This window comes from Phycodurus eques, chromosome 18, assembly GCF_024500275.1.
Source record: "Phycodurus eques isolate BA_2022a chromosome 18, UOR_Pequ_1.1, whole genome shotgun sequence".
Classification (NCBI taxonomy): domain Eukaryota; kingdom Metazoa; phylum Chordata; class Actinopteri; order Syngnathiformes; family Syngnathidae; genus Phycodurus; species Phycodurus eques.
In genome coordinates, this window is record NC_084542.1 from 7,318,096 (window position 1) to 7,330,480 (window position 12,385).

Consider the following 12,385-nt stretch of genomic DNA (forward strand, 5'->3'; position numbering starts at 1 on the left):
TGAGAGAACCTGTCTTGTGTTGCACAACGTTATGCTCCTCCAGGTATCAGCAGGGTGGAAATACGGAGAAAGTATGGATGAGCAAGCCAAAAAGCATCCACTGCTTAAGCATTACAAATCTCTGAGCGAGAAGGTAAGTGCACCCTAAAACTAGAAGGAGCATTAAAACAGATATTGGGGCTTTATTCAAACAGCACACCCGCAGTTAGAAAAAGATGGAAGCATTTTTTTTGTGTTAGGAGAAAGAAACATACCGATGGCCGGCGAGGGAGTCGTTGAAGAGCATGCTGGCGATGGACTGGAACATTGAGAGGACCAAGGAGGGAGAGGCCATGTGCCAACAACGCGAGAATGAGAAACAAAAGAGTTTGGAGACACAGGTAAAGTCCTGCTAATTTATGACGTAAAGTATATGTTGCTACAGACTCTGTTTCCCACTTCTGTCCAACACATCACATATTTGCTCACTTCATTCATTTGTATGCCAAAGAGAATGCATGCAAGGGAATCCAGCATTCCCAGTTGTTGTCATAAAAAATTCCAAAGGCGGAAATATATTAAACGTAAACCCATTTTTCATCTCAGTGATCTCAGTGTCTTTTTTGATACGGTAGATCATAATATACTGCTGAACAGGTTGGAAACATGGGCATGACTAAATGGAACATTCCTTAAATGGTTCAGGTCCAACCTGGAGGAAAGGAGTTATTTTGTAACCATTGGAAGAGTTCAATCTCATCAAATGGCAATGACCTATGGGGTCCCTCAAGGGTCAGTTCTTGGACCCCTCCTGTTCAGCCTGTATATGCTACCCATGGGTCAAATTCTTCGGAACTTTAATTTTGACTATCATAGTTATGCAGATGGCACACAGTTATATCTAGCAGTGTCTCCAGATGACTACAGTTCATTTGAGGTGTTGTGTCACTGTCTAAAACAGATAAATAACTGGATGAGCCCAAATTTCCGTCAATTAAACCACAACGAAACTGAGATAATTGTTTTTGGCAATAAAGAAAAGAGGATTGCTGTTAGTAAATACCTGGAGTCATGCTCTTTAAAAACCAAAGACCAAGTCTGAAACCTTGGTGTACTGATAGATTCCGACCTGCCTTTCAACAGTCATATCAAATCAAATACTAAAACTGCCTTCTACCATCTGAAGAACATATCCGGAGTGAAGGCTTGCATGTGTCAAGCAGACCAGGCGAAGCTCATCCATGCTTTTATCTCAAGTAGACTTGACTATTGTAATGGTCTTCTGACTGGACTCCCAAAATAGAGCATTAAACAGCTGCAGCTCGGGTTCTGACCAGAACAAAGATGTTAGAGCATATTACTCCAATTACTTTTCTTCTATGGCTTATCCTTTTATGAAGAACCATTGGGGCAACTTCAATGATTTAACTTGTATCATTCATGTTGCTGTTGTCCATTTTTTTAATTTTGTAGGTCAATGGATTCACTCCTTCTCCAATGGACCTGCACAATTTCACATTGTCTAGAGAACTGCAGGTTAGTTTTTGCCTCTGTTATCTAGAACCATGGATCCATCATATTGATATGTTACCTACTAGCAGCATATGGCTATTTAGAGGAATTTGGTCACAAAATCACATATATGTACTGAATAGGGGAGAGCTAAAACCGTGCTATGATGATGATAATTGTCATGAAGTCAGAGTGACAGAACTTTGACTATCCATCATCTATCCACAACTTGCCAAGACAATTCCCGTTTCTGTCATTGAGATACACTGTACATATTGCTGGACAGATAGACATATGGTTAGTAAAATTGTACCATACACAACTGGAGTTGTCAAATTTGCCACATTTTGTCATGTGCCCCTAGGGCATGGTTGAGGTGATTGCTGAAAATTATCACAACATCTGGGCCAAGAAGAAGAAAAGTGAACTCATGAGCAAAGGTATTATCACATGATCATATATCATAGTTATTTACCCTTTTGGGGGGTCTGGGGGATTGTACAATACTTGATACAATAATTGTTTGATAATGTTTATTATGAAACGAATGTGTCCCACCAGGAGGAGGGAGCCACCCGCTGCTGGTACCCTATGATATCCTGACTGCTAAAGAGAAATACAGAGACAGAGCGAAGGCCCAGGAGATCTTCAAGTTCCTGCAGATAAGCGGCTATGCAATCACAAGGTCTGACTCATTAATCATACTTCATAATATTATCTCATTTCACACGTTGTTTTTGTTAACTGGTGAGTAATTTACCTGGATAACTCAGTTTTTGGCGTTACTGCATCACTTTGGTGATGTGAACAGTTGCCACCTGTTAATGTTTCATATCACAGAGGTTTGAAAGACATGGAGCAGGACTCTTCATCCATGGAGAAGCGATTTGCATACAAGTTTCTCAAAAGGCTGCTGCAATGTGTCGACTCTGCCCAGGAGTTTATCGCACACCTTGGTGAGTTTATAACCTCTTAAATACCGATGAACTTGAATGGAGCTATTTCCTGCTCAAACGAGTCTAAGCGTCGTTTATCCTAAACACAAAGATTGTCCACTTTCCTTCCAGAGGCAATTGCCACGAGCGGGAAGACTGACAAATCACCTCATGACCAGGAAATCAAGTTCTTTGCAAAGGTCTGGGAATCCATTCGGATTAGGGATGGGGCTGGGGAAATTTCACAATGAATGAAATCTAAATCCAAAAGTTCCCAACAATTATAAAGTGCCGGTAATTTTTTGTACGTCATTTTTTTTGTAATAATTTCAGTTGGCAAAAAATAGTAAATACTAAATAAATATGTTGACTTGGATAAGGTATTCTGTTCCGACAAGTTTAAATGGTGTAATGATGACATGATTCGATGTATTAACAAGCTAAATTCTGTGAGATCTCACTCCATTTACTTTCACCAGTCTGTGTTGTAGCTGCAATAATTGACATTTACAATGAAAATTATTTCAAGTGCAAAATGTTCCTGCAACAAACTTGTTCTATCTTTGGTTTTATGGTCTCGTTCCCTTTACAATTTGCTGTGTTCAGGTGTTGCTCCCGCTGACAGATCAGGCTTTTAAGAACCAATGCCTCTACTTCCTGTCCACGCCCAGCAAGAACCTGAGCAGCTGTGGCTATGCCTCCAACAAGGAGAAAGAGATGGTCACAAGGTACTCTGTTGTAAATGTTCCATTTGTTCTCAAATTTCATTGCATGAAAAGACTCTCCTCTATATTTTCTTCCTGCTGTGCTTTTCTCCAGTCTCACTTATTCTGTCTTTTCCAGCCTTTTCTGTAAACTGGCAGCTCTTGTCAGACACAGGATTTCTCTCTTTGGTAAGGCTTTCACCCTCTTTGCCTTGCATCTTCTCGTCATATATTTAGAATACGACGGCATTATCATCATCTTTTGCCCACAATGACAATGAGAATCAGGGTACAACCACTCCTATTTGCTGTATATATTAGCCTACTGCTATTGCTTTGTTATGAGAGTAGGGTGTGCTGTGGAAAATATAATTATTTCACTTAATTGGTCCAACAATTCCTTATTTATTAGTAAATAATGTCTTGTTAATCTATCTATTCCAGAAACATATTACAGACAGACAGAACAAAGAAATACTCTTCCATTAGCAACCCGTTTCAGGATATGTACTTTTGTGACATTTTTGTTTTTGAGCTTTTCGAATGTAAACGTTCTGCTTTGGCTCAATAAAGGTTGAGAAACACAAACGTAATATGTACCAGTTCAAAATAGAAGTCAAACCATGTGAATGTGAACCTAAATAATTTACTGTAACTATAACAAATGAATCACAAATGTATATTTATATACTGTACACATGTATACAGTTGTTGTTTTTATACCGGTACATGTGTGGGGCACCACAATAAGGAGCAATGAAGAAATTTTAGAGCTCCTGAATATTTGCTAAAAAATATTCATGTTTAACACATAAAAGAAGAAATCATGATGTCCTCCATTGGATAAAGGATCCTACCCCATTGCTAATGGAATTTTCCTCTCACAGGAAGTGACTCTTCAATGATGGTGAGCTGCCTTCACATTCTCACTCACTCACTTGACACCAGGCAAGCATATTTCACAGTTCTCGAGTGTAGCTTTAAATACGTAGGTGTTTGCACAGCAAATAACTCTGCACAATTCTTCTCTCAGAACAGTAATGAAGTCAGGTACGGAGCTGGTAAAAGCCGGGTTTCGGACCTTCTTTGATAATGCAGCGGAGGACCTGGAGAAGCTTCTAGAGATGCTCAAACTGGGGAAGTTCATGCAGTCGCGTGCCCAGATGAAGAGCGTCAGTCAGAGCATTCACTACGTGACCGTGGCGCTTCTGCCCATCCTCACTGCCTTATTTGATCACATTAGAACGCATGAGTTTGGAGTGGACCTGCTGTGTGAGTTTCACTTTCCGTGTCAAACATTTAAGCAGTGTGTGTTCTTCTTCTTTTTGTGTTTTTACACACTATTTATGTAAAAACTAGACGTTGGATTTGTGTTTCAGTGGATGACGTTCAGCTGTCCTGCTACCGAATCCTGACTTGTTTCTACTCTCTTGGAACTGGAAAGAACATCTTCGTGGAAAGGTAGAACCCCTTACCAATACTGTATTTTGGATTTCAAAGAAGACAAATATCCAGTCAATATACATTGAAATCTTTTATTTTGTGTGTGTCTGTATTATAAGTTACTATTGCCGACAAGTGTATTTTAAGTGTGGTAACAGTTACCAAAAAAAACAAAAAAATAAATAAATAAATAAAAAGTCAGTTGCAATCGACTTCAGTTTCTTGCAGTTTCACTCCTGTATCTCTATAGTACTTGTATCACAAGGCCTCACTCCTAAATAAGAAACGCATGCTAATTGACTCAATTGGTCCTTTCTGTAGTTGAGTGGATAAATGTGCCACTAAAGTGAACCTTCTGTAAAACTCACCTATTCACTTTTTTTGTGCTCAAGCCAAAGTAATAACAATGTATCAGCCTGTGCCAAGGAACTATGTTGAATTGAAATGAGGAGCTTCATTTGGACAACAGTAGTGCTTTGGCACCATCTTGTGGCATCTTGATGCCAAGGAACTATGTTAAAGTGAGTTAAGGAGTTTCGTTGAGACAAAAATTGTTTTACTGCTGTTTTCTTCTATAAGCAATTACAAACTATTTCCGGCGGGCATCAATCGCGTCCGGATTCATGCAATTCATAGCAGGGCTCGGCCCCCATCCCAACCCCCCACACGCAAATAGCAAGGGCTCACTGTATTTGTATATGAGAAGAAAAAACGTCTGCCTTGACAATATGAACATAAATCTTAAAAGGAGCTGTCATTGTCTAAAATTGTAGCTGTCCACTATGTCCGTGTTGGCTCGCAGGTATCTGCCAGTACTCGGTGAGAGCCTGGCCACTCTAGTGGGCGCCATGCCTGTAGCTTTCCTGGAACCTCACCTGAACACCCACAACCCGCTGTCCGTCTTCAACACCAAGACACCACGCGAGAGGGCCAGTCAGTGTCCCACTTCCATACTGTCAGAAATACGCTATCATTTTCCTGTTTTGATATTATCATGCACTGCAGCATATTCACGTTAACATGTTAAATGATAGCGTTACCTCTCTAGTTCTCAGTATGCCTGATACGGTGGAGGAAATGTGTCCAGAGATGCCTCGTCTTGACAAGCTGCTGAAGGATGTCAACGATGTCTCAGAGACTGGTGCACGCTACAGTGAGATGCCGCAGGTCAAAAATGGCTGTCTAAATATTGAAAGATCGACAAACGTTGGGAAAATATCAAACATAACATGTCATTTTACTGGAGTGGTTCTTTGGGAGGTGTAATGCATGCTAAAATGTATGGCAAAGTTTTGGGGGATTAATATGTAAACAATTTATTTATATTTATTTACAGTTATACATGGAAGCTTAAGGGGGGGGGGGGATCCCTGCACATTAAAAACAAGCAAACTCTTGTGACAGTCATGGGTGTGTGGTGTGGGTGGTACTCAAATGTTTGCAGGTCTATATTTGACAACTGGCCGAATGGGTACTAATCACATTGTTTCAGATCTGAATCTTGGCAATATGTAAAGAGGATCCACAGGAACATAAGACATCTAATTGAATCTGAAATTCAAGTTTGTCCCTGTCATGTCGTTTTGCTATGTTCCCGATGATCTCCTGCAGGTGATTGAAGTGATCTTGCCCATGTTGTGCAACTACCTGTCCTACTGGTGGGGGAAAGGTCCAGAAAACCCTCCTGTGAGTGGTGAGTGCTGCACCATGGTGATATCAGAGCACCTCAGCATCATTCTCGGGAACATTCTCAAGATCCTCAACAGCAACCTGGGCATTGATGATGCCCCCTGGATGAAGAGGATTGCAGGCAAGCCACTAGGCAAAATGGAAGACCTGTGGATTCTTTGAACAGACAAAGAATCTAAAGAAAGCCAAGGCAGTATGTACATAGAACGACTAAATCTCTATTGTCTCTGTGTCTAGTCTACTCTCAGCCAATTATCAGTAAAGCAGGAGCCGATCTGCTGAGAACCCATTTTTTGCCAACGCTGGACAAACTGAAAAAGAAGACAGTGAAGGTAGGAACAAATGGAAGTAACTGCAGTATTGATTCGTCATCACCTTCGATTCAGTGCGGCCTCTTTTCACTAAGTTTAGAGTACAGCGATAAATGCTGTGTTGTAGGTGGTGTCTGAAGAGGAGTTATTGAAGGCTGATGGCAAAAGTGACAATCAGGAGGCAGAGCTTCTTATCTTAGATGAGTTTGCTGTGCTCTGCCGAGACCTCTATGCCTTCTACCCCATGCTCATTCGCTATGTAGACATCAACAGGTACAAACCATGGTTCATTTAGGCACTATTCAGCTCTTACAAATGCTTATTACTCATGTTTTATCTTGCATTGATGTAATATAGCATCAGCACGCTACTATTTCTGGTTCATCTTTTTGTCTGGACCAGGTCGAGGTGGCTTAAGGAGCCTCATTCAGACTCCACAGAACTCTTCAGGATGGTGGCAGATATCTTCATCCTCTGGTGCAAGTCTCATGTAAGTCATATATTGAGCAACTTTGCAAACATCACAGTATGCCCCGACAAAACTGCTTAATAACCGTTTTCTTCCTTTGCTGACCTCAGAATTTTAAGCGTGAGGAGCAAAACTTTGTCGTGCAGAACGAGATCAATAATTTGGCCTTCCTCACTGGAGAAGGCGAGACAAAAATGTCCAAGGTAAATATGTGACATGATGGCTCAGTAAGACAGTGACGTATCAGTTTTATAAAGCACTATATGTCTTGGCCGAAGCAATTTGATTTGCTAGGCAAATAGGTAACTTGGATTGGTAATTAGATTTGATCAATTATTACCTCACTCAGCATCCTATAAATGGGATAACGCTGTTTAAAAAATGGATGGATATGCTGTTTAAAAAAGGGTAATTCCGACAAAACAAATGAACTAACAACTACTGCACATGAGAGAGACTCTATTACATAGTTGAACTAGGGGCATAATAAGCTGCTTTTGCGCACTTTAGTCTGGTGGCGACCAGGAGAGAAAGCACAAGCGTCGTCGAGGGGAGTACTACTCCATCCACACCTCTTTGATTGTGGCTGCACTGAAAAAGATGCTGCCCATCGGCCTCAACATGTGCACCCCAGGAGACCAGGAGCTCATCTCCTTGGCTAAGATGCGCTACAGTTTGGTGGGCTTACTCTCTTAACATTTAACACAATTCTGATGTTTGCTTATGGGCTCTTATGTAGTTGTTATAGTACCTACTTTTTCAATGTACAGATCAATTATCAGAATCAGAATCACCTTTATTTGCCAAGTATGTCAAAAACACAAGGGATTTCTCTCCAGTAGTTGGAGCTGCTCTAGTACGACAACAGTACGACATGCCTTAAACACAGTCACTGAGCAATAAGAGGTTTCCAGTAATGTGGTAATGCAGATACAATTTTCTCTATTTCTTTTTTTTTTTGACAATTGTGCAAATGATGCAGAGTCCTGTAGCAATTTAGAGCAGTTTGAAATGTCTAATAGATGTTGATTGTTGCTGCAAATTTTGAATTCCAAAGACTCTGTACACAGATACAGTTTTCTGAATATGTATACCGAGTTATACAGTGTATTTTCTTCTGGTCTTAGAAAGATACTGATGATGAGGTGAAGGACCACTTGCGCCAGAACCTTCATCTGCAGGACAAGGTAAGTTTTCATAAATCATCCTTTTGAAATCTGCATTCATAACACTCATGAGCTGCCTCCATAATCCAATAAGATCCAATACAAGTGCTGTATCGAACGTTCTACCTTCATAATGACTTGCGGCCTATGTTGTTGTAGTCTGATGACCCCGCAGTCCAGTGGCAGTTGAACCTCTACAAAGACATCACGATGAAGAGTGGTGAGCCAGTTAACCCAGAACACACAGTGGATCGGGTTCAGAACATCTCGGCTGCAGTTTTCCATCTGGAACAGGTGATGCAAAAAAATAAAATAAAAAACATATTTAAGCTCAGGCGCGTTGAAAACACACAACATTATGCACAGCTAAGTACAAGCCTTTTTAAAGATAATTCTAAGTTTGAATTGACACTGGGAACAGTATTAAAAATACGGTGGTGTAGAACTGCACTTAAAATACATAATATCGTTAGCCTCAGAGCATAGTTGGCTAAGAAGTCATATTTGAAACTTTGGGGAAAACAATCAAAACATTTTAGGGAGCACATTGGTATTTCTTATTGATTTGATTAACACTAAGTTAAAAAATAACTTGGGAAAATTTATAACTATGGGTTCCGTTATTTATAACACAGTTTTGTCATCTTTGTGAAGGCAGTAATCCTAATACTCCATCTGGGTGTATAAGTAGTACATTTATTTAGTCAAAACCCAAAAGAAAACCACTTTATGAGCATTAGAAAGATTTTTGCTGTTTTTTTGCTGTCCAGGTGGAGCAGCCTTTAAGGAATAAGAAATGTGTGTGGCAGAAGCTGCTGTCCAAACAACGCAAACGGGCTGTGGTGGCCTGCTTCCGTATGGCCCCCCTTTACAATCTTCCTAGGTAAATCTCCTTGCTTAAAAGAATAAACAATGTATGTAATTTCAATATTGACATTCATTATTAAACCCATTCAAGTGAAGATTTTGTTTCTTCTTAGGCTAACTTTAAATAACAAGCAATCCCCAAGTAGTAGTGGTGGGGGATTGGACATTGTGTGGCCATGTAAACCCTCATCACCTCCCTAATGACATGATCTCCTCTGTGTTGTTTTCTTGCACAATACTACCTCATCCCTCCCTCAGATACAAAAATAATAATTACTTCCTGAATGGCTATCGGGAGGTTTGGCTGGAAAGGGCATTCAAAGCCTACAGCTTTGACCGCTTGTTCTCGCTGCTGACGGTAAAGTGAAACTACGAGGCGAATGTTTCATCTGTTCAACCCCCTCTTCCCCTTCATCCACCAGGCTGTCGAGAGATGTGCACCAAGCAACCGATTCTTTCAGCACTGTTGATTCTGATTGGTCAACGAGAATGTGTCAGAAATGTATCAAGAAAGTTCCCTTGAAAGAATTCAAGTCAAATGAAAATTAAAACCAAGTCACATTAGTTAATAGGCTCATTAAGTAATATTTGATTATTGCAATATAAATGTGGGCTATATATTATAAATAGAGGATGAGAGAGATTATAGTAGTCTTAAGAACTTGATTTTTAGTTTTCGTTGTAAAATCAGATTTTCGTTTTGTTATCTTGTTTTGGATCACATTAATGACAGCGTTCCTAAAGTTGCGTCTGGCAATTTGTATGTTCCTGGATTTTCTTTTTCAATTCGATTTTTTTTTTCTTTTCAATGTATTGACCACATGTGACCAGTCAGAAAAGCCAGTGGATACCACCCCACCCTGTCTGAGATGCACTGTTGCGGAACCTCTTCCTCCACTTTACATCGCTCCTTCCTGTCACATCCTAAAACTCACCAGAACCCACCCTAATGCCACTTTACCTCCTTCCCCCACTCCCCTCCATTCCTCCCCAATGCCTCCCCCTTCCCCAGGCATCGTGCTATCAACCTCTTCATCCCAGCCTATCAGAGAATATGGATAGAGGCAGAGGAGTACTCCTTTGAGGAAAAGCTAGTTCAGGATCTGGCAGTAAGTACTGGGCAGCCCTCGCCCGTGCCCCGTGTGCCCTGCGTTGGCACCCCTCTGCCAGTCCTGCCTGCCGATCGCCTCTTTAGCTCTGTGCCCGTTGAGTCTTGGGAGCGCACACGGGCGGGGACTTCGCTCAAAGCATCGGGGGCACCCCGTTCTAGGTGTACGAAACCCTTCAAACAGAGATCCGTTCGAGGTCAAAGACTGCATGATCGACTCAGGAGGCACAGGGCCAGCTCTGGCGCTCACAGCTCTAGAAAACCAGGCTATACCATTCTGACAGCAGTGGTAAGGAGGGCCGCTTGCTAGACACCGTCGTTGCTCCATGTTGTTGGCTGTCAGATCTGGATCCAACCCATCAGTTGTCCTTTGGCTGTTCTCTGTAAGTCTGTAGCGTGAAGGTGGTGGTACAGTAGGTTCTGTGGACGTGACGTCAGTGGCATGCTCGCGCCGTCATGTGAAGATTACATTTCACATTCAAACTCAATACTAATTGTGTAGTACTTTTATCAAGACTCCAGAGATTTGTCAACACATAGGTACATTACGAGTCATCTCCAAAAAGTAGTGTTTTCATTTGCTAATATGAATGTGGAAAGATTACTTTCGGGCTGAGGCATGGGAAAGGCAAATCCTTTAGTTATTGTTTTTCCCCCCCACACTTATGTCAACATCTCATTGATTAATGCATTATTCTACGGGAGCACTCATTCATACCGGCTTTGGATACACTTGCCTTTAGTCCTGTTTGAGTACTCCGATCCATGCTGAAGTACGGTACGCTTCCCTGACCCTAGCACGGTTGGAAAATGCGGGCCTGTGCCCAACCCGTGTCGCACAATCCATACAATCACTCCTCTAACAGTAAAACAGAAAGACGAATTCATCCACAAAGTCAGCGTCCGATGTAGGATGGCTCAGGCAAAAGCATGTACGCATGGCATAGTTTGTGTGTATTAATCGTTACCCCTGAGAGTTGTTAATGACAACTGCCACCTTGCAGACAAAAAAAATAATCAAAATAAACACTACTCGGAATAACCAACAAATCCAAAAAGTTGCTGTTATAGTGTTGTATTATGACGTGATGGTGCACGCAAACGTGCTGAAGCGAAAATCTGCAAATAATTGTTTCTCATAATTGCATCTGGGGAAAAAATGAAAGGGTTTTTTTTGTTTTCTTTGTTTTTTATAAGATTAAAAAAATGAAACATGTTTTTTTTTAATTCTGAAAAAAAGAAGAATAATTGAGTAGGTGAATCCACGGGTGCTGAACTGCGACAGAAGTCCTCACAGGTACAGGCGGGAAGTGTTGGAATCACACAATCAGATGCAGATCTATTTTAGGTTTTTTGGGGTTAGACTGCCCTTCTAATTGTTTTTCAGTTAGTTTAAACTCTTGGCGATCTGGGACATTGTCGAGTTAATTTTTCATGTTCAAAATCACCGGATGGCTGTTTGCTATAACATGCATGTGTTTGTAAACCCCTCTTTACTCATCTTGTCCTTCCCACAATTCATCGAAACATGACAAATTGCATCTGCATGAGTCATTTCAGTGTTCAATTGTCCTACATTGAACACGCTGATTAATGGAGGAGGTAATAGGGTAAAAAGAATGATTAGTGGCGAGTTATAATTATGCCAGAGCTCATTGTTCACACCTTTTGGACTGCAGAAAACCCCCATGAAGATAGTGGAGGAGGATGAAGAAGAGGTGGCTGAAGTCCAGCCAGACCCTCTACACCAACTCATCCTCCATTTTAGCCACAATGCTCTGACCGAAAGAAGGTGTTGTTGTGGAATAAATCAACATTGCAGAACGTCAATGTTGCAATGATTGTTTTTTTTCTAACCTCTCTTTTTTTCAGTCACTTGGAAGAAGATCCTTTGTATATCGCGTATGCTGACATGATGGCAAAGGTCGGCCTCTTATATTCAATTACTCCATAAAGTAATCAGACAAAACTTGATGAACAGGCATTGAATGTCCATCTTTGTATTTTTAGAGCTGTACAGAGGATGTGGAAGAAGAGGAGGAAGAAGAGAAAGAGAAGACATTTGAGGTACATGCCTTAGCCTATGTGATTATCAGATGTCCTGCCGGAAATTACCCAATTTAATTGGTCTGAAAATTATAACTGCAAATAATTCGTGACAGGCAAAACAATGAACACATGCTCTTCCACTAGATGCTACAA

At 41.0% G+C, this 12,385-nt stretch overlaps 1 protein-coding gene across 1 annotated transcript in view; it reads left to right on the forward strand.

The window, feature by feature from the left end:
* ryr3 (ryanodine receptor 3) overlaps nt 1-12,385 on the forward strand; it is a 95,393-nt gene that overhangs the window by 65,444 nt on the left and 17,564 nt on the right. Inside the window, exons 56-82 of the mRNA XM_061705160.1 lie at nt 44-133; nt 240-380; nt 1,453-1,515; nt 1,856-1,931; nt 2,053-2,176; nt 2,332-2,447; nt 2,559-2,626; nt 3,033-3,154; nt 3,270-3,319; nt 4,018-4,078; nt 4,164-4,402; nt 4,510-4,591; nt 5,376-5,506; nt 5,622-5,740; nt 6,185-6,383; nt 6,500-6,594; nt 6,701-6,846; nt 6,976-7,063; nt 7,153-7,245; nt 7,553-7,720; nt 8,170-8,229; nt 8,368-8,502; nt 8,979-9,091; nt 10,088-10,472; nt 11,863-11,975; nt 12,056-12,107; nt 12,194-12,250. Coding sequence (XP_061561144.1) covers nt 44-133; nt 240-380; nt 1,453-1,515; nt 1,856-1,931; nt 2,053-2,176; nt 2,332-2,447; nt 2,559-2,626; nt 3,033-3,154; nt 3,270-3,319; nt 4,018-4,078; nt 4,164-4,402; nt 4,510-4,591; nt 5,376-5,506; nt 5,622-5,740; nt 6,185-6,383; nt 6,500-6,594; nt 6,701-6,846; nt 6,976-7,063; nt 7,153-7,245; nt 7,553-7,720; nt 8,170-8,229; nt 8,368-8,502; nt 8,979-9,091; nt 10,088-10,472; nt 11,863-11,975; nt 12,056-12,107; nt 12,194-12,250 — 3,186 coding nt within the window. The remainder of the gene's footprint in view (nt 1-43; nt 134-239; nt 381-1,452; nt 1,516-1,855; nt 1,932-2,052; nt 2,177-2,331; nt 2,448-2,558; nt 2,627-3,032; nt 3,155-3,269; nt 3,320-4,017; nt 4,079-4,163; nt 4,403-4,509; nt 4,592-5,375; nt 5,507-5,621; nt 5,741-6,184; nt 6,384-6,499; nt 6,595-6,700; nt 6,847-6,975; nt 7,064-7,152; nt 7,246-7,552; nt 7,721-8,169; nt 8,230-8,367; nt 8,503-8,978; nt 9,092-10,087; nt 10,473-11,862; nt 11,976-12,055; nt 12,108-12,193; nt 12,251-12,385) is intronic.